Source organism: Vipera ursinii, assembly GCF_947247035.1.
Source record: "Vipera ursinii genome assembly, chromosome: 5".
Lineage (NCBI taxonomy): Eukaryota > Metazoa > Chordata > Lepidosauria > Squamata > Viperidae > Vipera > Vipera ursinii.
The window spans coordinates 37,441,020-37,465,200 of NC_139518.1; the positions used below are offsets into that span (position 1 = coordinate 37,441,020).

The 24,181-nt window shown below is 37.8% G+C and overlaps 1 protein-coding gene across 4 annotated transcripts; it reads left to right on the forward strand.

The window, feature by feature from the left end:
• The first annotated feature begins 444 nt into the window (after window positions 1–444).
• ATG4B (autophagy related 4B cysteine peptidase) lies at window positions 445–24,078 on the forward strand. Of its 4 annotated transcripts, none has more exons than XM_083363620.1 (13): window positions 445–518; window positions 3,393–3,491; window positions 4,884–4,955; window positions 6,165–6,263; window positions 7,050–7,151; window positions 11,573–11,645; window positions 12,604–12,683; window positions 13,217–13,413; window positions 14,142–14,220; window positions 16,813–16,958; window positions 18,265–18,321; window positions 21,638–21,731; window positions 22,532–24,078. In XM_083363620.1, exons 1-13 carry the CDS (start codon window positions 509–511, stop codon window positions 22,603–22,605), a joined length of 1,182 nt encoding a protein of 393 aa, XP_083219746.1. In that variant the 5' UTR covers window positions 445–508; the 3' UTR covers window positions 22,606–24,078. The 4 variants fall into 4 exon arrangements, with proteins under 4 accessions (XP_083219746.1, XP_083219749.1, XP_083219747.1 ...); XM_083363623.1 differs by having other exon boundaries at window positions 493–518; window positions 3,418–3,491; XM_083363621.1 differs by lacking the exon at window positions 445–518 and adding an exon at window positions 640–678.
• Window positions 24,079–24,181: the final 103 nt, after the last annotated feature.

Below are 24,181 nucleotides of genomic sequence, written 5' to 3' on the forward strand. Positions count from 1 at the left end.
GCTGTCAGGCAAACTAGAAGCAGCGAAAAAATAGCTCCTCTGTCGTTGAGCCAATGTTGTTAAAACCACGCTACGCTGCGAATTACTTGAGAGCGCCATATTGGGTCAAGGGGGTGGTGTTTAATATTCCGTACAAGAATATGGCGGCTCCCTTCTACTTTCTACTCCTGAAAACACCATATGTCATTTAAACTACTCCGAGGGATAGAAAGCAGTAAATGGTAACTAACGAAATTTTTTTTTCTGCTTCAGAAGGAAAGCCAGGCCGATTTAAGTAACCTCGTTCACCCATCGCTCTCTCCGTAAAACAAAATGGCACCCGCCATACAGCGGGAGAAACCATCGCATCTGAAACTAACCAATCGTCGCTTAAATGAGTGGTGAACAATTCCGCGATTGGGCGAGAGCAGCGCTATGGGATGAGAAGTATAAAGTGCGCCGCTTTGGAGATCTGTGTCAGTCAGGAGACAAGCCGTGGGCCCCCGGAGCTTGAGAGGGCGGGGGCAGGATGGACGCGGGTGAGTGGGGAAATGTTTGGTGGGGGTCAACTGGGAAAGCTGCGTGGGTCGACATGCAGCTCTCTATATTTGGGGTAGCGGGCAATGGGTGTGGAAAAGAAGGAGTCGGTTTGTTTTTCAGCAGAGGGCTAAATTGCGGACTGGGCTAGTCGGTGGAACTGTGAGCATGGCTTGCCTAAAAGGGAGAGGTCGATGAAAGCTCCGTTATGTTGCCCTGGGAACTCTGCTTTCCTACAGTTTTTTTCTTTGTTAAATGACTGTGACGAATAGAAGTTGCTAAAACAATTTGACTAATATGGTACTTTGTCTTGTCTTCTCTTTTCAAATAGAGGCAACTATACAATAACAAAGCCTGTCGAGTTTAAGATATGTTGTCCAGCCTACCCATGTTTTTGCGTGGTTTATAAAGCTTAGTGCTGGTCCTTCAGTGCTTTGATGTATGGAACTAATCTTAAAGTTTTCTAACCTTTATAAGGACCCAAGGTTCTTGTTTAAGTAGTTAAAAGTCAATGCACTGATTCCTTATATAACTAATTATAGTGACCTGACATGTGATGGAAGAAAAATAATGCTGTTTTAATGCTGCCTACCAATGTGCCATAGTCCATATGGGAAAAACTAAGAATCTAGGCAAATGGGTAATACCCTTTTTTCATCCATTTCTTGATTTCCCCCAAAGGGATAAAAAAACAAATAGCATTTTATATAAAGATTTGTACTTGGTTTTACTGTCTGAATAAGATTATGAAGACAAGTACAGTGTTTTGTAGTAGGTCTACACCAAACTGAATTCTTATTGAAACTCTCAAATACGTCTTGGTAAGTGATAGTTAAGGATTTTTATTTGTTTATTAATTTGGTGTCTTCCAATCAGCCGGAAAACTTCCTGGAAGGATTTTTATTTATTTGTTTATTAATTTGGTGTCTTCAAATCATTCTGATGACTTCCTGGTCAAAAGCTTCCTTCAGTTTTCCTAACAAAGTTTTTCTGAAGCGGTTTGCCATTGCCAGCTTTCTAGGGCAGAGAGTGTGTGACTGGCCCAAGGTCATCCAGCTGGCTTTGTGTCTAAGGCAGGACTAAAACTAATGGACTCCTGGTTTTTAGCCTAGTGTCTTAACTGTTACATTAAACCGGCTCTCTAGTTAAAGAATGAATTTTGAAAATTCTCTTTTATTTAGTGATATTTCACATACAATTGATAATTGATTCTAAAGCATATAAAATACACGTTTTTTCCACAATATATCGATACTATTCCCATCAGTTACAATGTTACTGCAATCCTATATGATATAATGTACTTAGGGAATAAGGCCCAGATAGAATGCACTTCTGCGTAAATATGTTTTGGATATTTAAATAAATTTATGTCCAGCTTGGCTCCTATAACGGTTGTTTCCATCTCATTGGTCATTTTGTGTTTTGGCCATTAGCAGAAAAAATCTTTATAAACTTCCTTCTCTCCATCTTTATTTGAACTTATATTAATATTACATAAAAATAAACTGCTGAGTAATATTAGTTTGTTTTTTAAGTTCAGTCCTGAAATTTGACATTCCCTTCTTCTGTTTTTATTTCCCAATTTAATCTCCCATGTTAATTCTGATATTTGATAATTTAAATGTTGGAATATATGTATTAATAAATTTAACTTCATATAAACAGTGTATTGAATGCAACAAACTTGAGACCTCACAGCAAGTGCAAAATGAACTTTGTTATATATTCATGACTAGACTGAGGAAAAAGGCTTAGCAGTCTTTTCTTGGAACCTCTCACATTAAATGCCATTCTGAATCACATGGTGTATGGGACATGATGTTCTCTAAGGCAAGGTTGCAGAGTATGTGAAATTTGAACTGAATGGGTTATCTGGGCAGTAATTTTTGCATTTAACAACTATGAGGCAAATAGAAGGATGTGATGTAGATTTACAATAGAGTGCACTGTACTGATTCTCAGTTCTTTCTTTTTTAAAAAAAATTAAGTACAACAAACTTTAATCTCTGAAAGCAGAGGAGCAAATAGATGCCCACAGTCAATTTGGGCTTAAAGTAGAGTGGAATGAGCTACAAATATTCTTTATTGGCAGAGTGGAATATAATAGTTTAAGAGGTTTTAAAATGAAAGGATGAGAAGAGCTAACTATAACAAAAGGAGAAACTTGTTCTAAACTAAAACGTGTGCCATTATTAAGACTTCCCATCTAGCCCATGCCCTTTATGCTTGAACATCTGCACATATTTATACCAGTCTTGATTTTGGCAAGGCAGTGCCTGATGTTTAAAGATGCTGAAAAGAATATTGAATCTTGAGCCTAAGTAGAAGGTTAATGTTCCATCTGATGCTTCTTGCTAGTAACCCATTCCATTACTATTAAGGTCACTTGAAGGCAGGCAAGGAACCAAATGTAGTTTTAGTGTAGTACATATGTAAATTGTTGTCATAGTACTGAATCGTTGCTTCACAGAGTGATGCTTTTTTGGCAGAAAGCATGATTACGTGATCACCGTATGCTCTGAATAAAAGGTGAGAAATTAAGGCTAGTCTTTCAGTTCCTTCATACCATGAAGAAAATGGTTATTACTGGCATTTGATAATGTGCTAATTTTCAAAACAGAGTTGGACCAGACCTATAATAATCTAACAATCCTCCCCCCCCCCCGCAATGTTAGAAAATGTCTGTGGGAAGGAAAATATTCCTTTAGTTTAATTAAGTGACAATATTTTCTGCCTCTGTTGTTTGATGTTACAACCTGGAACATAATTGCTATTTTTTATCATCTAGAAAAGAAAAAGAAAACTTTTTTTGAATTTTGAATGGCAGATCCTGAAAAGTGTTTGAGACTGCTTTGTTTGTTTGTTTTGAGCAGCTACTCTCACTTATGATACTCTCAGGTTTGAGTACGAAGATTTCCCAGAAACCAAAGAGCCTGTTTGGATCCTGGGAAGAAAATACAGCGCACTAACAGGTATTTCTCCTGCTAATATTTCAAGGGCTTTATGATTCTGTACCGTGACTTGAAGTCTGCTGTCTCTTTATAGATTTGACATGCCTTAGAATGCATGTAGGCTAGTTTCCTGATCTTATTCTGGATCAGCTCTGCCATCCTGAATCTTTTAGAGAAAGCATGCATTTTGCAAATAATAGATGCTAGAAGGTGTTCTGCTTTTCTATTGATACGAGAGAGAAATCTGAAAAATCTTAAATTGTTCCCACCCCACCCCTCAAAAAACTAAAGTTTACTACTTTATACGTACTATACCAGGGCTTTTCAACCTTTTCACCCATTGTACCACTTTTAAGATATGGCATCATCCAAGTACCACCAGTCACCTAGCAAGGTGTCAAAAACTTGATGACCCCCCCCCCCGAAAAAAGTAAAGAAAAAAGTGATGAAGTACAGGTAGTCCTCGACTTACAACAGTTCGCTTAGTGACTGTTCAAAGTTACAATGGCACTGAAAAAAGTGCCCCCCCAAGCCACAGCCAAGCAAGACACCTGTCTGCCTGCCTGGCAGCGCTTTTTCTCCTGTCTGAGGTTTTCATTGTTGTGAGCATTTCTGTTGAGGATTGGCAGTGGGGGTGAGGTGGAGGGTTTTTGATTTTTATTCCCCCCATCTGCTGGGTGGTTGCAGCAGGTTTTGGTCACTTCACATGACCCTGGGACACTGACGATCATAAATATGAATCAGTTGCCAAACATCTGAATGTAAATCACAAGACCCTGGAGATGCTGCAACATTCCAGCTGATTGGTGCTTCTTCTGGGCTCAGAAGCACCAGGATCAGCACCGAGCTCCAGCTGATCCTGGCACTTCCACTGAGCCCTGACAGCCCGGAAGTAGCACTGATCCTGGCGCTTTCGCTGAGCCCTGACAGCCCTGCAGCTCCAGCCATCTCTCGCTCAGGCTTATGCAGTGCTGCCACCGGTTCAGCTCATTCCCCTCCCCTGCTAACACTTTTCTAGGATGGTCGCGTACCACCTGCCAGGTGCCAATTTACCACAGGTGGTACCCATACCACTGGTTGAAAAGCCATGTACTATACCAGGGGTCCCCAACCTTTGGGCACCAGGGACCGGTTCCATGGAGAGAGGATTTTCCACGGACCAGAGGAAGTGTGGTTTTGTGTGCTGCCTGCATCCTGCGGATGGGACTTTTGCTTGTTTGTGTGGACTGGTTGCTAGCATGCCACGGGCTGGTACTAGTCCACGGACTGGGGGTTGGGAACTCTTGTGCTTTACGATTCTTAACTTTAAATGTTGAATAAGTCTAATTTAAAAATAAAAATATTTTAGTTAACAGTTATCATTGAAATCTTAAGTTCTGCAAGTGTATTGAAACATTGTTTGTATCCCTTTAGAGAAAGAGGAGATTTTGTTGGATGTCACTTCTCGTCTTTGGTTCACATATAGAAAAGGTTTTCCAGCCATTGGTAAGCACCAGTTTTCATTTTCCAGATTGTTGGGGAAATGGTGCTTATTTATTTCTAAAAAATCAGATTTACATTTACAACCTAAAGAAGCCAATTAGAATATTGGTATGGCATATTCGTTTGTTATGAGATGGGCAGCAAATAAATTTCATAAATATTCCATTTAGTGTCTTTTAACCATCCTGACATTTGAGTTTGTATTCAACTATCTAGGTTTCAGAAAATAACATTGGCTAATGGTCTGTTGCGGACCTCTGAGTATGTTTTCACTTTATTGAAAATAAGATTCTTCCACTTTTAAAATAGTATGGAAGGATGGAAATTGCAGAAAATAAAAAGGTGTTCTTTTTTTAAAATCAGAGTTGTATATTTATTTAAAACATATAGCCACCCATCTTTCAAACTTTATATCATTTAGATCAGGGTGTCAAATTGCCGGCCCGTGGGCTAGTTGCCGCGACCACCCCAGCTCCGGCAATGTGAAAAAATTCATGACACGTTGTGACACGTCACGTGACGCAGCAAGTTTGACACCCGTGATTTAGATCAATTATTTTTTTCCTTTCTGTTTGCATGAAGATTATAAAGCAAATGATAAAAATAGAAAAGTCCTCAAGTTTGAAAATAATTTATCTAACTTAAAATTCTAATATAGTTGTTGTTCCTGCATATAAACAGAGAGGCTGAACAGTATGTAAAATTCATGTTTTAAATATCCATAGTGCACTTGGGCTGTATATTTAAAATGTCTAATATTTTGGGACTTAATTATTCATCTATGTATTAATATATAGGAATTGATCTTATTTTTTGAAATGGTTAGGAAACTTTAAAATTATAACCATATACACATGGATTTATATTTAATAACATCTTTTTCTAAAATGTGTATATTTATGTTCTCCTTTTTTATTTTCCTCTCTAATTTACTGACTTGGTGAGTAGACAACAACACAAGAGAAGGAAACAAAGTATTAGCCACATTCAATAGGATATAACCCTATATACAGTATGTAGTTGCATGTTCCCTTATATTCCGAGGGGTATAACGTCAGAGCAGCATATTTATATTTCCAATCATATTTTGACTTCTGTCTGCCCCCTGCCCCCTGCGATCCTATTCAGGTACATCATAAAACTCAAATGCTTCAAATTATTAGTGATTACTTGTCAAAAATTTTGGTTTGTGTGATCTGTTTATGGCTGCAGGGGGAACAGGTCCGACATCTGACACTGGTTGGGGTTGTATGCTAAGATGTGGCCAGATGATTTTTGCCCAGGCTTTGGTTGGCAGGCACTTAAGCAGAGGTAAGTCGCACTACTGTGACAATTATAATGCAAAATCAGGATGCTCCGTATGTTCAAGTAACACAAGGTCCTGCATAAAGGTGTTTTTCACTGTAAAGGAATGCATACTGAAGCAGGCCTATTTGCATATGTTCCAGTTCCCCTTGGTAGCATCTTTTCCTTCAAAATCTATAATTCTTATCATGGGAATAAGATAGTTAGGACACTGGGTTGACAATCACAAAGTCTATGCTTAAGTGCTGAGTGCTGCTATGTAATTAAACTCATCATTCGCTCCAGTTGTGCTGAGTTTGCAGTTCGAAAGTTTGTAAAAACGCAAGAAGATAAATAGGTACCACTTTGATGGGCCCTTTAATGGGGACATGAAAGGGCCCCCAATCGGGCATCTCCTGAACAATGGTGATGTTCACTCTGAAAGCACCACCAGCACAAATATGATGACAATTCTTCTCATGACTAAAAGGGCTGTGGTAATTGATATGTTTAATGATTAGATCAGTTTACTTCTTGCAGTGTAAACTATATTTTGAACATAGATTTTTCCAAAGAAATTAGATATTGGTGAAATACAATAAAAATAGAAGCAGAAAAATGTTTGTCATTTTACATGCAGATTGTATTTGAAGTTATCTTTTCAAGCAGTTTCAGACTATATTCATCAACCTTTTGAATTAGAAAGGATTTGTTTAAAGCAGGCTGATTATTTTGGTATGAATACCTTGAAAATGTAAAGGTGGCAGTTGGATTTTCTTTTGGTTTTTTTTAGCATTGCCTTTTGTTTCTTAGATTGGAGGTGGATGAAAGGGAAGAAACAGATAGACAACTATTACAATGTTCTCAATGCTTTCATTGATAAAAAGGACAGTTACTACTCAATCCACCAAATAGGTAAGATGATTACCAGCATCATGGGCAATCAAATGTTTCAATCTGTATCTTCCTTTTTAATAGAAGTAGAAAGGTTCTGAGTTTATTAGTTTAGGTAGCCCATATGTCCATTTGCAAACATAGTATAAATTACTATCTGTTTTATTATTGGAAATTGAGTTAGGGAAATAGTAATGTAGAAACTAGTCCTGCCTTTCAGTTTCTTTTATTCTAGATCTAGGCTATTTGGGTTAAGGAGCCATGGTGGGGCAGTGGTTAGAAGTCTCTGGCTCAAGATTGACTCAGCCTTCCATCCTTCTGAGGTCAGTAAAATGAAGACCCAGATTGTTGGGGGCAATACGCTGACTCTGTAAACCGCTTACAAAGGGCTGTAAAGCACTGTGAAGTGGTATATAAGTCTAAGTGCTATTGCTATTATCTAGGAACAAGACATTTCAGAATAATACTTAATTGTGTAAAAACCAATTGATATACACATTAGAAATAAATTCCATTGAGCTTAATGGAATTTACCTTTAGAATTGAGCTTGTCTATATTTTTTCCCGTATAACTTATACAGACAGCACATTGGGCTACTTACGTTTTCTGTCAGAGAATAAATCTATCCTAAAGAAATTTTGTTCTGTGAATTATAATATGCAGTAAGCTAACCCTTCAGTATGCCTTCAGCTATAAATTATGTAAACCGTACATACATGTACCCTACTGTAATCCCTTTCAGGATAAGCAGTGTTATACAAAGTGAAACAAGGGAATCAGAAATACTAAGCCAAGGTAATTAAAAACATGAGCTAAGGAGAGGAAATATAATGTCTGTTTTATACCAATGCTTTTCACTATACCTCTTCATACCCTTCTCTGCTTACAAAACTCCTGTTATGCTTATGGCAGCTGAAAATACCTCTTTCCCAAACACAAATTCAGAGGTTTCTTTAGCAAAATTTACTAAAATAAAATAGCACAAGGACTGCTGCATATGAACATTTTTTCAGTTTAGAATGAATGAATCTCGGTGTACATCAAAGCAGAAATTTTCTGCATCTCTTTCTCACTGCTTTATGATGTACCAGAGGGATGGCAGTCCTCATCACTGTTAACGGGGAACTCTGCAGCTGGTTACAGAGTTTACTAATGGTGGTTGAAGTTTACATAAAAATTGCATGAATCTTTATAAGTCTAAGAAACAACTCTTATACCACCTGTGCTTCCACCATATCCAAACTTTGCTTCATTCTTTAAAGTTCTCAACTCTTTTAGAGAATCCTATTAGTTCCATCCAATGACAGTCTTTCTCCTCCTTTCAACACAGCTACTATTGATTTATAATTTTATCTTACAATTTGACTTTCAGTCATTCTCTATACATGACCAAACTACCTTCCTATATTCCCTTTATAGTGCTAACTATGTGTTCAGTCCATATTTATTCCTTGTGCTCAATTTATATTCACTCAGCATTTACTCATTCTGGACACTATCTCTTCTTGTTTGCCACACATACTTCTTAAACATCCCAATCTCCCTGCATTCAACTTAATGTTTATGATTTTACAGGCATACCCAAAAGTGGCTTCTATATAAAAAAAATAGTGGGAAAGAACACACTCTTACACATATACAATTTTTTGCTTCTTTCAGCAAATATTAGTTCCCCTCAAAGAGACCACATGACTGGTACAACCATTTTCCATTCATTCTGCTGGGAGGTTATATTCTAATACTATTCATACAGGCATTGTATTTTCTTTTCCTCAGTCATGGTACATTGGTTTTTTCCACTGTTTTTCTTTTATTTCTTGACCATTGTCTCCAAAGATTCCTTCCTGACACAATAAAAAATGCTTTGCCTTATATACAGAATCTCTTTATCACCATTCTATCTTTCACTCATTCTCTAATCTTTCACCATAAACAATCTAATAAAATCAGTCATGCACGAATAGCCTTCTGCCTTAAACTATCCATTTGAAACAAACTTTTTCCTAAGCAAATACTTGCTAAATAGCCACTATTCGCATTCATTCTTTGGTCTCCAAATGGCCCAGTTGCCTGTTCCTTTTGCATTCTTTTATTCCCATCCATCCATTCATGTCACTTCACAAAATAATTTCATTCATTTTTCCTAAAACTCATTCCTGCCTCTTCCATTGTCAGCATTCATTGGAGTATAATCTTCTACTGCTATTAATCTATGGATTTGAAACCTTTAGCTTGGTGGGTGCAAGGTGGTACCCTCATGTAACACCTCTCTTGTATGAGCTGCATTGGCTCCCAGCAGGCTTCTAGTGCGATTCAAAGTGCTGATGTCACCTTTAAATCCCTGCCTAGTTTAGGACCAGATTATTCCCGATGGTACTCGTCTTAGGGAACATCTTCCCCTCCAGAGATATGGATGATCCCAACTCTGGCAGCCTTCAGGAAAGCAGGGAAAACATGGTTTTCCCCATTCAGGCATTCAAGCCAATATGTTGATTCAGCTCGTATGGGGTGGTTTATTAATAGATGCATTTTATTGGGGCCGCAACATTGTTTTTTGTTTTAAATGGGTTTTTTTTACTCTTATAGTGTTGCATATATTTTTTTACTACTACAGTTCTTTCTGGTAGATGAGTAGTCATGTTATTAAACTTTATTAAACTTTGTTTAATAAAGAAATAATAATGTAATTACTTTCATATACATCTAGATACAGTAACCAGAAATTGCCAGTTTATTTCTTCTGTCCATTCAAATCTTCCCTTCCCAGTCTGTACTTTTTTATCATTTCCCTGTACAATATCAGACCTCCTTCCTTCAGATCTGTAATATTCTTTCCCCTTTTTCTTAGTTCCTTACGACATGCAAGCTCCTTCCTTCTATCCCTTTTTTCCCCTCTACTTTGATGCTTAGTTCTAGATTTATTTATTTTTTATTTATTTTTTATTTATTTTAATTCCATTTATATCCCGCCCTTCTCCGAAGACTCAGGGCGGCTTACAATCTAAGCACAAATCAAATGTGCTTAGCAATAGCCTTCATTCTATGTATATGCCTGCTTATTAGGGCTTTCACACACCCCAAGTGGCATTATTACAAAGTCAGCTTATTGCCCCCAACAATCTGGGTCCTCATTTTACCTACCTCGGAAGGATGGAAGGCTGAGTCAACCTTGAGCCTGGTGGGATGCGAACCTGCACTAATTGCAGGCAGCTGGTGTTACTTAAGGAGGCATTAGCCGACTGCTCCACCAAGATAATAAAGTCGTCTTTGAAAAAGGTACAGCAGCAATTCGTTCAAAATAGCTATTTAATAATTTTGCCGAAGTGACTTCTATTATGTAAGGCTTTTTTGTCTCCATTTTGTCTGTTTTTTCTCTCTATGGAGAATAATCTCTTGCTGTGAGAATCATTTTTGAAAAAATCTGTTGAGACGTTAGTTTTAGATATGTTTTTATCTGATGCAGAAGCCTTTAACTTTACTAGGAGTCACAAAGAGAAATAAATGACTGAAGGACTTAAGGATCCATAATGAGAAAAGATGGCATTTTATCTTAAAGGAATTAAGGGAGAATACAGGAAAACATGTTCTGTGTTGGATACTAAAGAGAGAAGTTGCATTTCTACTCAGTGGGAACAGAGCATTCTTTGCATCTCTCAGAATAGTCTGTTGTCCTGCACCAGAGTGAGCCATTCACAGTAAAACTCATAATCTGAAATGTATAGTCCCCAGATTGCACCAAAAAATGGCAAAATAAGGTATTACTGCTTCGTTTTTCACTTTTTAAAGAATTACATCTTTGCTTCATCTATATATTTCCAACCATTAAAATTCTTCCATATCTCAACGAATGAAAAAGGCCAACAGTTTTCAGCTATGTTCCCTTAGCAAGATCATCATTTTGCCAGACATTTTGCTTGCAGCCTCAGAGATCAGATTTTAAAATGCCCCCCAAGGAAAAAGTCCTTGCCCTAATGAGCATAATGATTTTATAGTAGCAAGGGATGACAATAGATCAATGTTTCTCAACCTTGACAATTTTCAGATGTGTGTATTTCAGTTTCCAGAATTCTGCGAGTTGATATCCCGACTTCCTAAAGTTACTAAGGTTGACAAACATTGCAATAGACTAATATGCCTGGAATTATTTGTTCTTGTTTTGAAGCCTAGGGGGATTTCTTATTCCAGACAAGGTAGAAAGATTTTCCCTGATGAATTCTTATGTGTGATCTTCCAAAAAATTACTGTAGTACATTTCTCCGGTGTTCATGAATATACTTCTCTGCTAGGTAGGTATGTTACAATTTGAAATATTTCACATTTTTAGTAGGACTTTAGTTCAGTACTCTTAAGAAGTCTAAATACTTGTCCAATTAATTTTTGTAAGTGATTAAGAAGTAGTCCTGAATGATACTATGGAGCAATTATAATGTGTTTGTTGCAGCCCAGATGGGAGTTGGAGAAGGCAAATCCATAGGCCAATGGTATGGACCAAATACAGTTGCACAAGTACTCAAGTAAGTATTCAGTAGCTCCAACAATTACGGTTTTATATAAAATAAAATAAAGCAGTTAAATAACTACCTACCCAAAAGCGTGAGCTTAAATGGACTCCAGAAGATGGTAGAGGACAGGAAGGCCTGGAGGAACGTTGTCCATAGGGTCTCGATGGGTCGGACACGACTTCGCAGCTAACAACAACAACAACAACCCAAAATAAATTTTAAAGTTGAATTTCTATTCAGTATGTTTCCAAAATTCTGTGTCTAGTTTTGGGATATTAAATTCCATGGGAGATTTCTAGAGTGTGGGTAGTTGACCAATCTTCCAGTTGTTCTAGCTTGTGCCCCGAACCCCCCTGAGCAACTTGTATTATTCTTTGCAGCTATATTTGCTCAGTTTTGTGCTAGGCGTGATGTTACTTAGGGTTGAGCTATACCTAGGGAATCTTATCACACTATCTATTAATATCTGTCTGAATTAGTTTCATTACTTGTTTTTTGAGGAGGTCTATACAGGTTTTCATTCTGTTAATATTACTACTTGCCTCAATGTTCCTCAGCCTCAAACAGTTCTATCCTACCAATGATAGATCAGTTTTATCTTAAGACAAACTGATGGAGAAGACAGTAGCCTTGTAATTTCAGGAATATTAAATGAAACAGTTTTTCTTGATCCTTTCATCTCCAGTTTACATGTGGTGATGGTCTTGATCACTTTTTTTTTGGATATTCTGTACTAGGAAAGAGAGAGAGGGAATAGGATTCTATTGGATCTTTCTGTAAATTTTGATATTGTTGACTACAGTAACTTGTTGGAGTGCTTATGATAGCTGGAGGTTAAAGGTTTCATCTGGTATTTCCGTGTTGGTTCACTGATACTGTCCCAGATGATAGGATTGCCCTTGATGAATTTCTAGATTTCTTAATGTGCACCTTATTCATTTAAATGTCTGTCTTTAATTTTTATCCTTAGAAAACTTGCCACATTTGATACATGGAGTTCTTTGGCAGTGCACATAGCCATGGATAATACTGTTGTGATAGAGGAAATAAGTAAGTATCATTGAACGGTTTATAAAAGAATGTGCCTATTGTTGAAGGGATATGGTTTTGAAGATAATCGGGTTTAGGAGCCATAAGACATTAGGTTTACAGGATCCTGTTGCAGTGTATCAAATCTCTAATAGATTGGTTTGAATAAGTTTTTATTGATACTGTTGTTAGAGGTGGATTTCAGAAATAGCACAATTTTATATTTAAGTATTTACTGTTATGTCTGGAAAAAATTGGATTGTTGGGCTCTCTCAAGGCTAGGATGTTCAGATCTTTTCTACTTATGAAAAATAAAGTTTTACTTCTGCAGCTTTATGATAGAATAGCAACAAGATGTGTGGAAGAACCTGCTTCCAGGCTTTGAAAGGTTGATTATAAATATTTCCATTATGATAAAATAAAAATTATATTAGCAATAATAGATGTAAGTGATATGTGGTAGATGTACTGTGTGTTGTTCTATTTGCTAGTCAACAGCAAATTAGACTATATGGGCATAAGGCTATTTCTGCTTATTTTTCATCTTTTGGCAGGAAGGTTATGCAAGGCCAACTCTCCATGTCCTGGAGCCTCAGCATTTCCTTCTGCAGAATCAGATTTTCTCTCTAATGGTTATCCAGATGGAGATGAACCTACAGACTGTTTATTGCTTTGGAAGCCACTAGTGCTGCTGATACCTCTTCGCCTTGGTCTCACAGACATCAATGAAGCCTATATTGAAACGCTGAAGGTATAAAATAATTTTAACTACCTGGATATCTGAAACCATGTGGTTTGGTGTATGCATTTTTAATACTCATAATTCTGGTCCATATTCATACAACAGAAATAGTATGCCAAGACTAAATTCATTATCAAGCTCAGAATGTCTGAAATACATGATCTCCATGTTCAACTGTGCTATCCAAAACGGTCATTATTAGAGGAGCTCACTCTGAATGGGTAGAATTGTTTTACTGTTTGTTGCAATGATTTATATATGCAGGTGCCTCATGCACATTTGTGATCACCCTAGTTCTATTTAATAATTCAAGGGCATATATTTTTTTCTGAGCTAATTCCGAACAATTGCTTCTTCATTGACTAATTAATATGATTAAACTACAAACTTATATAAACGTTTGCCTGAGAATAGGGCTCAGTTTTGAGTAAACACTATGCATAGAATTGTGCTGGTGGGTATTGTGTGTAGGGAGCCAATCATTTCATGCTACCATTGTCAGTCATCCTTTGTTGGAGTTTAGTAATTATATGAAATAGCTTTGACACTGTTATTTCATGAAAACTATTGCAGTGTAAGTGGCTTCCCCCTTTGCTTTCTTGTCTTAAAAATGGCAGTGTTTGAATGTTCAGTGGATAGGTATTAAAAAAAAACCTATTCTGAATAGCTGTGTAATGCTTTTTATTGTGATGGTGTTATCTTCCACTGTGCTTAATTGTGCATATATTGCTTTCCAGCATTGCTTTATGATGCCTCAGTCCTTAGGTGTGATTGGAGGAAAACCCAATAGTGCTCATTATTTCATTGGATATGTTGGTAAGTTTAAGCTGTATGTATGCTGAATATACCGGTATTAATGAATATGGTCTGTAAGATATTTCAAACCATTTTCTCAAGTGCAAACCAGCTGCTATGAACCAAGATAGGCTGAACAAGGCTTAGTGCTATTTATTGACATATGTTCAACCATTCTTCTTAAGAGGATGCACCATGGGGAGTCTTACGTTTCTGTTTATATTATGTAGGAAACCTGTTTTTGTTCAAACATAGTCATCTCTAAAATCTATATTCCCTCAAACTTTGATCTGTAAAAAGGTAATTTCTTTACATAACCATGCAAAATTTCTTACATGAGCATGCAAAAATATATTGATTTTTGTTTTCTGCCTATACTATGATAAAGTGGATTGACAATCTTTATCTTTTGGAGACTATTAAGATTATATAACAAGTTTTCTAGTAACACAGAATCACACATTCACACAATTGAAGGTAGTCCTTGAATTGTAATGACTCATTTACACGTTTTCCCAAAAATAAGACCCAACTGGAAAATAAGCCCTAGCATGATTTTTCAGGATGCTCGTAATATAAGCCCCATCCCCAAAATAAGTCCCAGTTAAGATTGTCAGCCAGACGAACGCATGTAGAACTGTATTTCCCAGAATATAAGCCCTAAGCAGAAAATAAGCCCTAATGCATCTTTTGGAGCAAAAATTAATATAAGACCCATTTTTATTTTGGGGGAAACACGGTAGTAACTGTTTGAACTTACATTGACATGCAAAAAAGTGATTTATAAGTAACTTTCACACTTAAAGACTGTTGAAGCATCCCCATTGTCATGGGAACAAAATTTGGGCACTTGGCAACTGGCATGCATTTATGACAGTTCCAATGTCCTGGGATCATGTGATCACCATTTGTAACTTTCCCAGTTGACTTTTGATGAAGAATGGTAGAAGCCAGATTCATTTAACAACCAATGATTCACTTAATAACTGCCAGAACAAGGCCAGAAAGCAGGAATTACACATGTTAGTAAATCCCATTACATTGTTCAAAAGTGGAAAAAGGTTACTGCAGAAATGTCAGTGTAGGAGAACATGGTTCAACCTATTCTGGATCCAAGGTCATAGTCACGGCAGATACAGTATTTGCTTACATCTTTCTTCTAAGCAGTGGTGAGTGGAGAGCATTACATAAGGCTGAAGTGAAAACCCTTCTCTGAGTTAGAACATTTACTTGGTATTTCCTATATCTCTTATTAGCCATAAGAAACAGAGAATTAACTGCATTGATTTGATGATTCAGTTGCTTCTTAAATGTTGCTGTTATTTGTTCATAACCTAAATAAAATTAGGTAGGAAAGTGAAAATCATAGGAACAAAAACTTGTGAATTTGTTTGGTTCTACTTGCTTTGAAATTTGTCCTAAGCTTGATGGAAGAAGTGTTGACTTTAGCCAGTAATTTAATGTGGTCTGCACATTCTGGTCTCCACACTTGCCATTCCAGCCCCATATGTATTAGAGATACAGTGGAGGACTCAAAAATTGCCCTTAGAAATTTGGACTGGATGAGTTCCAATGAAGAAAGATTAAAGAGTGTTCCAAACTGTGCACCACATAGTAATTATGCTAGATGCTTGGTTTAAAAAGCTTAGGAGTTGCAGATGTTTATATTGGCCTTTACTAGTAAAATCTTAAAATATCCACTGCACTCTTATGTGCATTCTCTGTAACATAGTTAGCATCAGCCATTTTCTTTCCATTATCTTGGAGGGACTGTGCTAGGTATTTAAAGCAAAGCACTTGTTCAGTGGCATTGTTGATAGACTTGGAGAGCCTTTTGGGTCAATTGGCAAATGCAGTATTTTTTTTTGGGGGGGGCACTGTAATTAATTTCCAGTTGGTTTTTTTTTATTTAGCTGTACAAAAGCATTCAAGTCCAACAGGGATCCTTGAGAGGGTTAATGCATCAATATCTTCATAAATGACTTAGATGAAAGAATTGAAGGGGAACTCATCAAATTTGCAGATGACACCGAACTGACAGGAGTAGCCAACACCCCAGAAGACAAACTCAGGATCCAAAAAGATCTAGACAAGCTTGAACAATGGGCCCTACCCAACAAAATGAGTTTCAATGTGGAGAAAAGCAAAGTTTTACATTTAGGCAGGAAAAATCAAAGGTACAAGAACAGATTGGGTGAGACCTGGCTTAAAAACAGCAATTGTGAGAGGGACCTTGGAGTCCTAGTGGACAATCACTTGACTATGAGCCAGTAGTGTGCACATGACAAATAGCATTAGAATGATATTTTCTCATGGTTCATGAATAAGAAATAACAGTCAGTGATCAATGGTGATATTGTACACCTTTTATGATAGTTTTGGCTGAGACATGGAATCAAGATAAAGGCAGGGAAGAGATACTATTCTGGGGGGGCTCTATTTCTCAATAAGATGTTCGAGTATGAGGCACTGGTCAACTATAGAATGACCTTCTCCAAAGCGGCTTGTTCTGCAGGTACTCTTTTAACTTTCCCATGGATATGTCTCACGTAGAGTTTACTGATAATATTAAGGAGCTTGTAGATAATGATCTTTCCATTGATCTTTGTTTAGGTGAAGAACTAATCTATCTTGACCCGCATACTACTCAGCCTGCAGTGGAACTTGTAGACAGTTGCCACATCTCTGATGAAAGCTTTCATTGCCAGCATCCGCCTTGCAGAATGAGCATTGCAGAACTGGATCCTTCTATTGCAGTAGTGAGTATGCGTACCTGAAGTTCACTTTCCTATCAAGGGAGTGCTATGATCTTGGACAATCCTCTAGTTCAGGGGTCTGCCACCTTGACAACTTTAAGACTTGTGGACTTCACCTCCCAGAATTCCTCAGCCAGCTATAGAGCCAGACCCCTGCTCTATAGTTAGCTACTGATTCCTCTCTTTATGAAGATAAAATGTTGTGCTCTCCCTTTTCGTCACACAAATTAGATATATTCCCGTTCTGAAGCATGAGAAATAATTATTTCCAGATTACAATAGTTGAGGCTTTCAGATTACGGTGTAACAGAAGAGAGACAGGTATCCGAGATAAATCTTTGTACATGTTGTGTAATAAATGGTCAGAAGCCATATTGTTTATATTGTGTTGATATTACAAGTAAAGATCATCCATTGAAGTGTAATGTAGTGTTGTGATTCAGGGTCAGCCTGTGGGTTTGGCAGTTGGGTCGGACGACTCGGAGGAGGAGGAGGGGGGTGTTGAAGAGCTTGCTGATGATGGCCTTGAGGCTCCACAGAGCCCTCAGCCGGGCCCCTCCCACTTGGTCACGACGGAGACCCAGCTGTGTGAGCCTGACAGCGTGGATGAAGATGACCCACAGCTGGCCCTGTTCAAGGACGCCCGACGCAGGAGGCAGTCAATCAGGAGTAAACAGAGGAAGGCAATGGGGCACCTCGGAAGGAGGCGGAGAGAGGCCACGCCCTGAACTGTATTTAAGGGGAATGTGTGGGAGGGCTGGTTTGCTGAAGGCAACTGCTTGGATAGTTCCTGTTTCATAGCTCCTGTTTCATGGTTGGTGTCTTGTCTTGCTCTGTTTTATGTTAATAAATTTGGCAGGCTTTATTCCAGCCTCTTGCCGTTTGTAAAGGGGTTGTCCCTGCTTTTGCTGCAGGGCTGGTAGCAGGCTGGTACAGAACATGTAGGGAGATTCAGGAGAGACATAATTTCATACAGAATCTAACTAAATATGGAATTTTCTCCCTGTTAATATAATGGCAATACATTGGGGTGGTTTTAGAGGAAACCTGGTCAAGTTGATGGACAGTCAGGCTATCAGTGCCTTCTAATATGAATGGCTATTTATTGCCTGCTGAATCACAGGCAGCATGCCTTAAATGTTAGTTACTGGGAATTCATATTGCCCTCCAAGTGCAAGCTTTTGAGCTTTCCAAATAGACCTGTTGGTCACTCTGTAATATTGAATGCTGGAGGAGGATCCCTGACTTATCTAATAGGAGTCTTCTTAATTTGAATCTGTTTTAGAGTAATAAAACTATTTCTTTATAGGGATTTTTCTGCAGAAAAGAAGAAGAGTTCAGTGACTGGTGCCAGCAAATCAAGAAGGTTTGTATGTAGCTTTTTTTTGGTAAAAAAATTAGTCAGAACTTATGACTAGGGCAACATCTGATTTTTTTTAAAAAATATAAAAATGTATGCATTTGGAAGAATTCAAACTGAAGAGTTATTTTAAAAAGTATACTAATCTTGTCAAGATATCTGTTGCCAGTGTCATGTTAGCTCTGTTAGATATCTTAGAGGTTACAGCTTTTCTTGATTGCCTAATTATTAGCATTTAATATAGTAGGATAGATGAATCTGTGGGCTGTATTTGATATTGGCAAAGTTTTACCTCCACCATTTTCTCCTTTGGAGATACCCATTGGAATATTTTTTAAAAGTGATAAAATATGGGAAATGTATACATAAAAGTGCTTCTGTTAACTTGAATCATCTGGCAAACCAGATTTAAAGCTTATTGATGCTTACCATGGAATTATTTGTTTGTCCCATGTCTCCAAAGAATCCAGATAATCATCCTCTTGGAGGGGGCTGTATAATTGCCCTCTAATACATCTTTCCTTTTTTTGAGTCAAAGGTGGTCAAAAATTGTTGAATCTAGGAGGCCTATTAAGAAGGGGATACAGGAGTTTTTCAGTTGCTTATTGAAGTGAAGTGCAAATAACCTCCCAGATCCAGTCCCCGTATGATCTGTAGAAGAACCAGGTATGGGTATGGGGTGGGCATCTAAGCCAAGGACACATTGAACTCCACCCATGAAGAGACAAGAAATTTGGAGAAAAACTGTTTAAAAAATAGGAAATTGAATGTTTAATGTCTAACTTTATGTATAATGTACTATGCAAACTGGTCCTAGTAGCTGGGTGGGAAATCTACCTTCCACCACCTCCCAAGAAGGGAGCTAGTTACCTTAAACAAGATCACTGGCCAACAGCCCACCAACACAGAGAGGAAAATAAATTCCTCTTCATGGTCTCCAGACATTACTTTGGCCTCTTCACTTACCAGGAGCTCCTCAGTCCACTAGGGGGCCATCTGCCAATAGAGAGAGGCTGATCAAGAGTAGTGTCTGCATCATCCCCTATTGTCTGTGAGCACCAGGTACTCAACAACTACCCACATGATAACCGGGGAATTCTCCCAAGTTCCTGCTTGAAATCATGTGATCCGTAAGGCACCTGAGGCAAATAATCTTAACTCTAAAACATTAAATGATAAAACATGAAATAACCATATCCCAATTAGTCATATTGCAAGTTTCAATAAAATTAATAGGGCCTTGGCTAGCCAGTTATCCATCCTGTTCACTTGAAATTGAAGCCTGTACTTTTTCTGCATTTCATATAAGGGACGTTAAAGTCAAACTAGGTCCTAGACAAGGAACTTTGGGAATGTAGTTTCAAGAATAGATGTAGAAAATAGGGTGGAAAGCTGGATATTGTGATGGAAATCCTGTAGCCAATTATTAAAGTATTAATTTAATAATAGTGTGCTAGAAGCAGTATTTCCATGCCAGTTCTATTTAGTGCAAAATAGGTTTTTAGGTTGCACTAAAATAGGGGTCTTCAAACTTGGCTCTTTTATGACTTGTGGACTTCAACTCCCAGAATTCCTTAGCCAGCATGCCTGGCTGAGGAATTATGGGAGTTGAAGTCCAGAAGTCATAAAAGGGCCAAGTTTGAAGACCCCTGCACTAAAACAACTGCATAGAAAGTCCAACAATGAAATATGAAGTTGTTTAAGGCCAGGGCTTTTCAACCTTTTCACCCATTGTACCACTTTTAGGATATGGCAACATCTGAGTACCATAGTCGCCTAGCAAGGTGTCAAAGACTTGATGACCAAAAAAAAAGGAAAAAAGTGATGAAGTACAGGTAGTCCTCGACTTACAACAGTTCACTTAGTGACTGTTCAAAGTTACAATGGCACTGAAAAAAGTGCCCCCCAAGCCATAGCTGAGCAAGACACCTGCCTGCTCGCCTGGCGGCGCTCTTCCTCCTGTCCGAAGTTTTCATTATTGTGAGCATTTCTGTTGAGGATTGGCAGTGGGGGTGGGGTGGGGGTGTGTTTGGTTTTTATTTTCCCCATCTGCTGGGTGGTTGCAGCAGGTTTTGGTCACTTCACATGATTCTGGGACACTGTGACCGTCATAAATATGAATCAGTTGCCAAGCATCTGAATGTAAATCACAAGACCCTGGAGATGCTGCAACATTCCAGCTGATCGGCTCTTCTTCTGGGCTCAGCAAAAGCACCAGGCTCCAACTGGAGCCTGGCGCTGATCCTGGCGCTTCCACTGAGCCCTGACAGCCTTGCAGTTCCAGCCATCTTCACTCAGGCTTGTGTGGTGCTGCCACCGGTTCAGCTCATTCCCCTCCCCCGCTACCACTTTTCTAGGATGGTCACGTACCACCTGCCAGGTGCCAGTGTACCACAGGTAGTACCCGTACCACTGGTTGAAAAGCCCTGCAATAGATGAAACCCATCAAAATAACTTTGAGGCAGAATTCTCCCTTAAAGAACATTTTATTCAGGAAACAAAGTATCGGCACTATATAGTTGAACCTAAAACTAAATTCTCTTTCCCCCAGATACAAAGTAACAAAGTGCAATTCCCACCCCCATTAAGCTGTCATAAATCATTCTCCAATTAGCTTAAAATGCAGACCCTGTCCCCAGCTTCTCAACCCGCCAAAACGTTATCAGCTTAACCTTGGGTTCCCACAAAACAGTGTTATTATTGTGGCTAGCTGAGTTTTCATTCCAACCTCCAACCTGCCCCCCTCTTCTGCACCTAATTTCTAAATACCAAAAAAGCATAGTAAAGAAGAGAAAATGGCTGCATTTTCATCAGTTGTCAGAGCAGGAACATTCAACATTAGCAGCGTTGACAGCACACAAAAATATATATTCAAATTTGTGCAACCTAACAGATTAATGTAATGAAAAACAGTGCAATCAAACTATATAAATTTGCCCCTTGTTGGGTTCAAATCTCACTTGAAGGGAATCAAAGCTGCTGTTTTGCTGGCTGCATTAATTTGTGTTCCTTAAGTGGGCCTGTGTATATTCTATTCTCAAAAACAGTATATTTTCTTGTGCTTTTATTATTGTGTTCTTTTTTATTGTTGGCAGCTGAAGGGAAATATACCAAATATGTAAAACCGCTATACTTTTCAGAAGAATATTTTTTAGTATTGCAGTATTCACACATTTTAAGCAAATCTTTACAATCATAAAGACTAGAAATTAATTTGTTCTGTAAGTGAAACTGAATTGAAGATGTATTATTTATGTCAAATACTTGACGCCCCTAGAAATAGCAAAGAAGTATATAACTGGTTTTAATACATTTCTAACAGTTGTCACTGATTAGAGGAGCCCTTCCCATGTTTGAGCTAATAGAGCATCAGCCTTCACACTTCTCTAGTCCTGATGTCTTGAATCTCACTCCAGGTAACGTTCATTTATTTGGTTGTAGAATGAATGAATGCTGTATGATTAAATAAGTTTTAATATTTGGAGATATTTTTTTATTCCAGATAATTATGATAGCATTTGTTTCTTCATTGACTAAGATATAGTACCAATTTTCAAAATTGTTATTTGATCTTTAAAAATATTGAGATTGTTTTTAGATGCAGTTCCGTACTATGATATTTTAAGGTCAGCTGTTTCAGATAGACTATGAAACCTTGTTCAGATCTAAAGTGACTTTATTGAAACAGCTATAACAACAGAATTCTGCAGGTTTAAGAAATGTTCCCTCCATTTTATCTTCAGGAAAACGGGAGGGCGGCTGTCTGAGGCATTTTCTCAAAACAATTTTCTTCACCTGGACTCACATTTGGTGAGGGGAGTCTTCCGTCTTGGGAGTCATCCTCTTTATTCACTACATAAAATGCAGTGATTTATAAAACAATTACTTCTAAATCCTGCAAAGCAGAGCTGCTCTTGCAGGATTTTTGTTGTACGGTACTTTTTTCATCCCTGTGAAAACCTCTGAAAATAGATAAGGAAGGCTAAATTATCATCCTACATATGTACTGTGGCTGATGCAAACTGAAACTACCAGACTGGGTTTCAAATTTGCTAAAAATAATAGTTAAACTTTGTGGCATTACTTATTTTTATTATTCAGAGTCTGGCAAGTCACAGTTGATGTTCCACATAGTTTATATATAATTATGATTATGTGTGTTGTGGGAACAGTCTAAGTGTAATACTGAGGCATATAAATCATTCATGTCTTGTAGATTCTTCTGATGCAGACAGATTGGAAAGATTCTTTGATTCAGAGGATGAAGATTTTGAAATCTTATCACTTTAACAAAAGAAACTACAATAACTGCCAATTTGGGTTGAGTGGGGGAGGGGAGCTCCTTGGAGAGCCTAGGGCTACCAGCTTTCATAGGTGCTTGTTGACATCCTTGCCTCCCATTTACCCCAGCATTCTGTGCAACCTTGGAGCAGAGTGGATTTTTGCAGTGGGATCAAGAAACGGGTCGTCATTAAGGCCTTAATAGCTTTAGTTACTTTCTCAGTGCAAGAATATCCATGGGAAAGGGATGCAGTTTCCTAGGAGCTGGAAATTATTTTCATAGGAACAGGCACAAAGGCTTGACTATAATAGTAAAAGCTCTTCAGTGTTTGGCCTAAGTTCTCTCTATTATTAGGGAGTCTTGTTACTTCTGTTCCCATTTTTATAGTGTGAAATGAAAACCAGCATAACAGCTGTAAGACAGGTATCTGCATTATGTCTCCCTAATCAGCTGGCCATATTCTGAATTATTTGGGGCCACAAGCTCTCTCAAAATCGACAGCACCAAATGTTCCAATTGTACTTTAGATTTTCTCCAATACAGTGCTTCCATGGTTTTGGTTTCAAAGTTGCAATTTATTTTTAAAAATATAATGTTCTGCACTCTAGCAATCACAAGAGCATATCATACAGAACATATTAAAAATATGTTCTAAAGATGACAAGAGAACATCAGTAGATAATATAGGGGAGGCTCTGACAGTTACTCTTCTCACAGTAAATGCACAAACCGAATGGTGTTACTCAGATTTTGCTTCGTTATTTTTATTTGGATATTTTTCTATTTTGTATTAAAAATATGGCTGCTATTTCATAAAATGAGGTGAAAACATCCATTAGCTGATGAATTAAAAGTACTTCTGATTCCTGCTTTTAATAAAATTTAGACTGTACATGGACACAAATCTTGCGTTAACAGCTATTTTAAAATCATGATTTCAGGCCAAAGGTGTGCTCTCATCTCCCCTTTTGAAAGTACCACACAGAGCTATTTCTGTTGTCTTTGTTTTTCATTTGTTTCAGTTCTTAATATGTAATTCTAAAGAAAGTTAAAGCAAATTCTTCATCCCTTAAATCATTACTTTTCTGGCTAGGATTTCCAGCCTATTATATTCCAAAATAGCAGAAGAGCTCCTCCTCTGTTTCTAAAAGATAGGAATGGCGGGCAAGAACCCCATCAGTTCCAAGCATTAGCTCAATCAGTGGATGTTGCAGTGGCAAATATGTTTACAAAGCGTTCTTGCCTGCATTTATAAGCAGAACTGTCAACCTACAGATGGTACTATAACCATCTATAAAGTAACTGCATATAGTAGGTCCAGTTGCCTATTTAGTACTAAAAATCAAATTTGAACCATGATGCTTATTTGTCATTGTTATAGCTTATTGTGCTTCTTCTTTTGGAAGAAGAGCATAGTCAGATTGTATTTCATTCATCAACTGCTTTCAATTTGTATCTGAATAAAACAAATTTAAAAAGGCTTTTGTAGTCCTGGTACATTTTTCTGCACCACTGATTGAAAATAAGACAAAAGAGAATCATAGTTTCTTTTTAATAAAAGTTCTAAGGTAAAGGTAAAGGTTC

Excerpts from the sequence above, each read along its gene's own strand:
- ATG4B (XM_083363620.1), top strand. Across the intron at positions 3,492-4,883 it reads AAAATACAGCGCACTAACAG|AGAAAGAGGAGATTTTGTTG; the intron begins GTATTTCTCCTG and ends GTATCCCTTTAG. Across the intron at positions 11,646-12,603 it reads ACAGTTGCACAAGTACTCAA|AAAACTTGCCACATTTGATA; the intron begins GTAAGTATTCAG and ends TTTTATCCTTAG.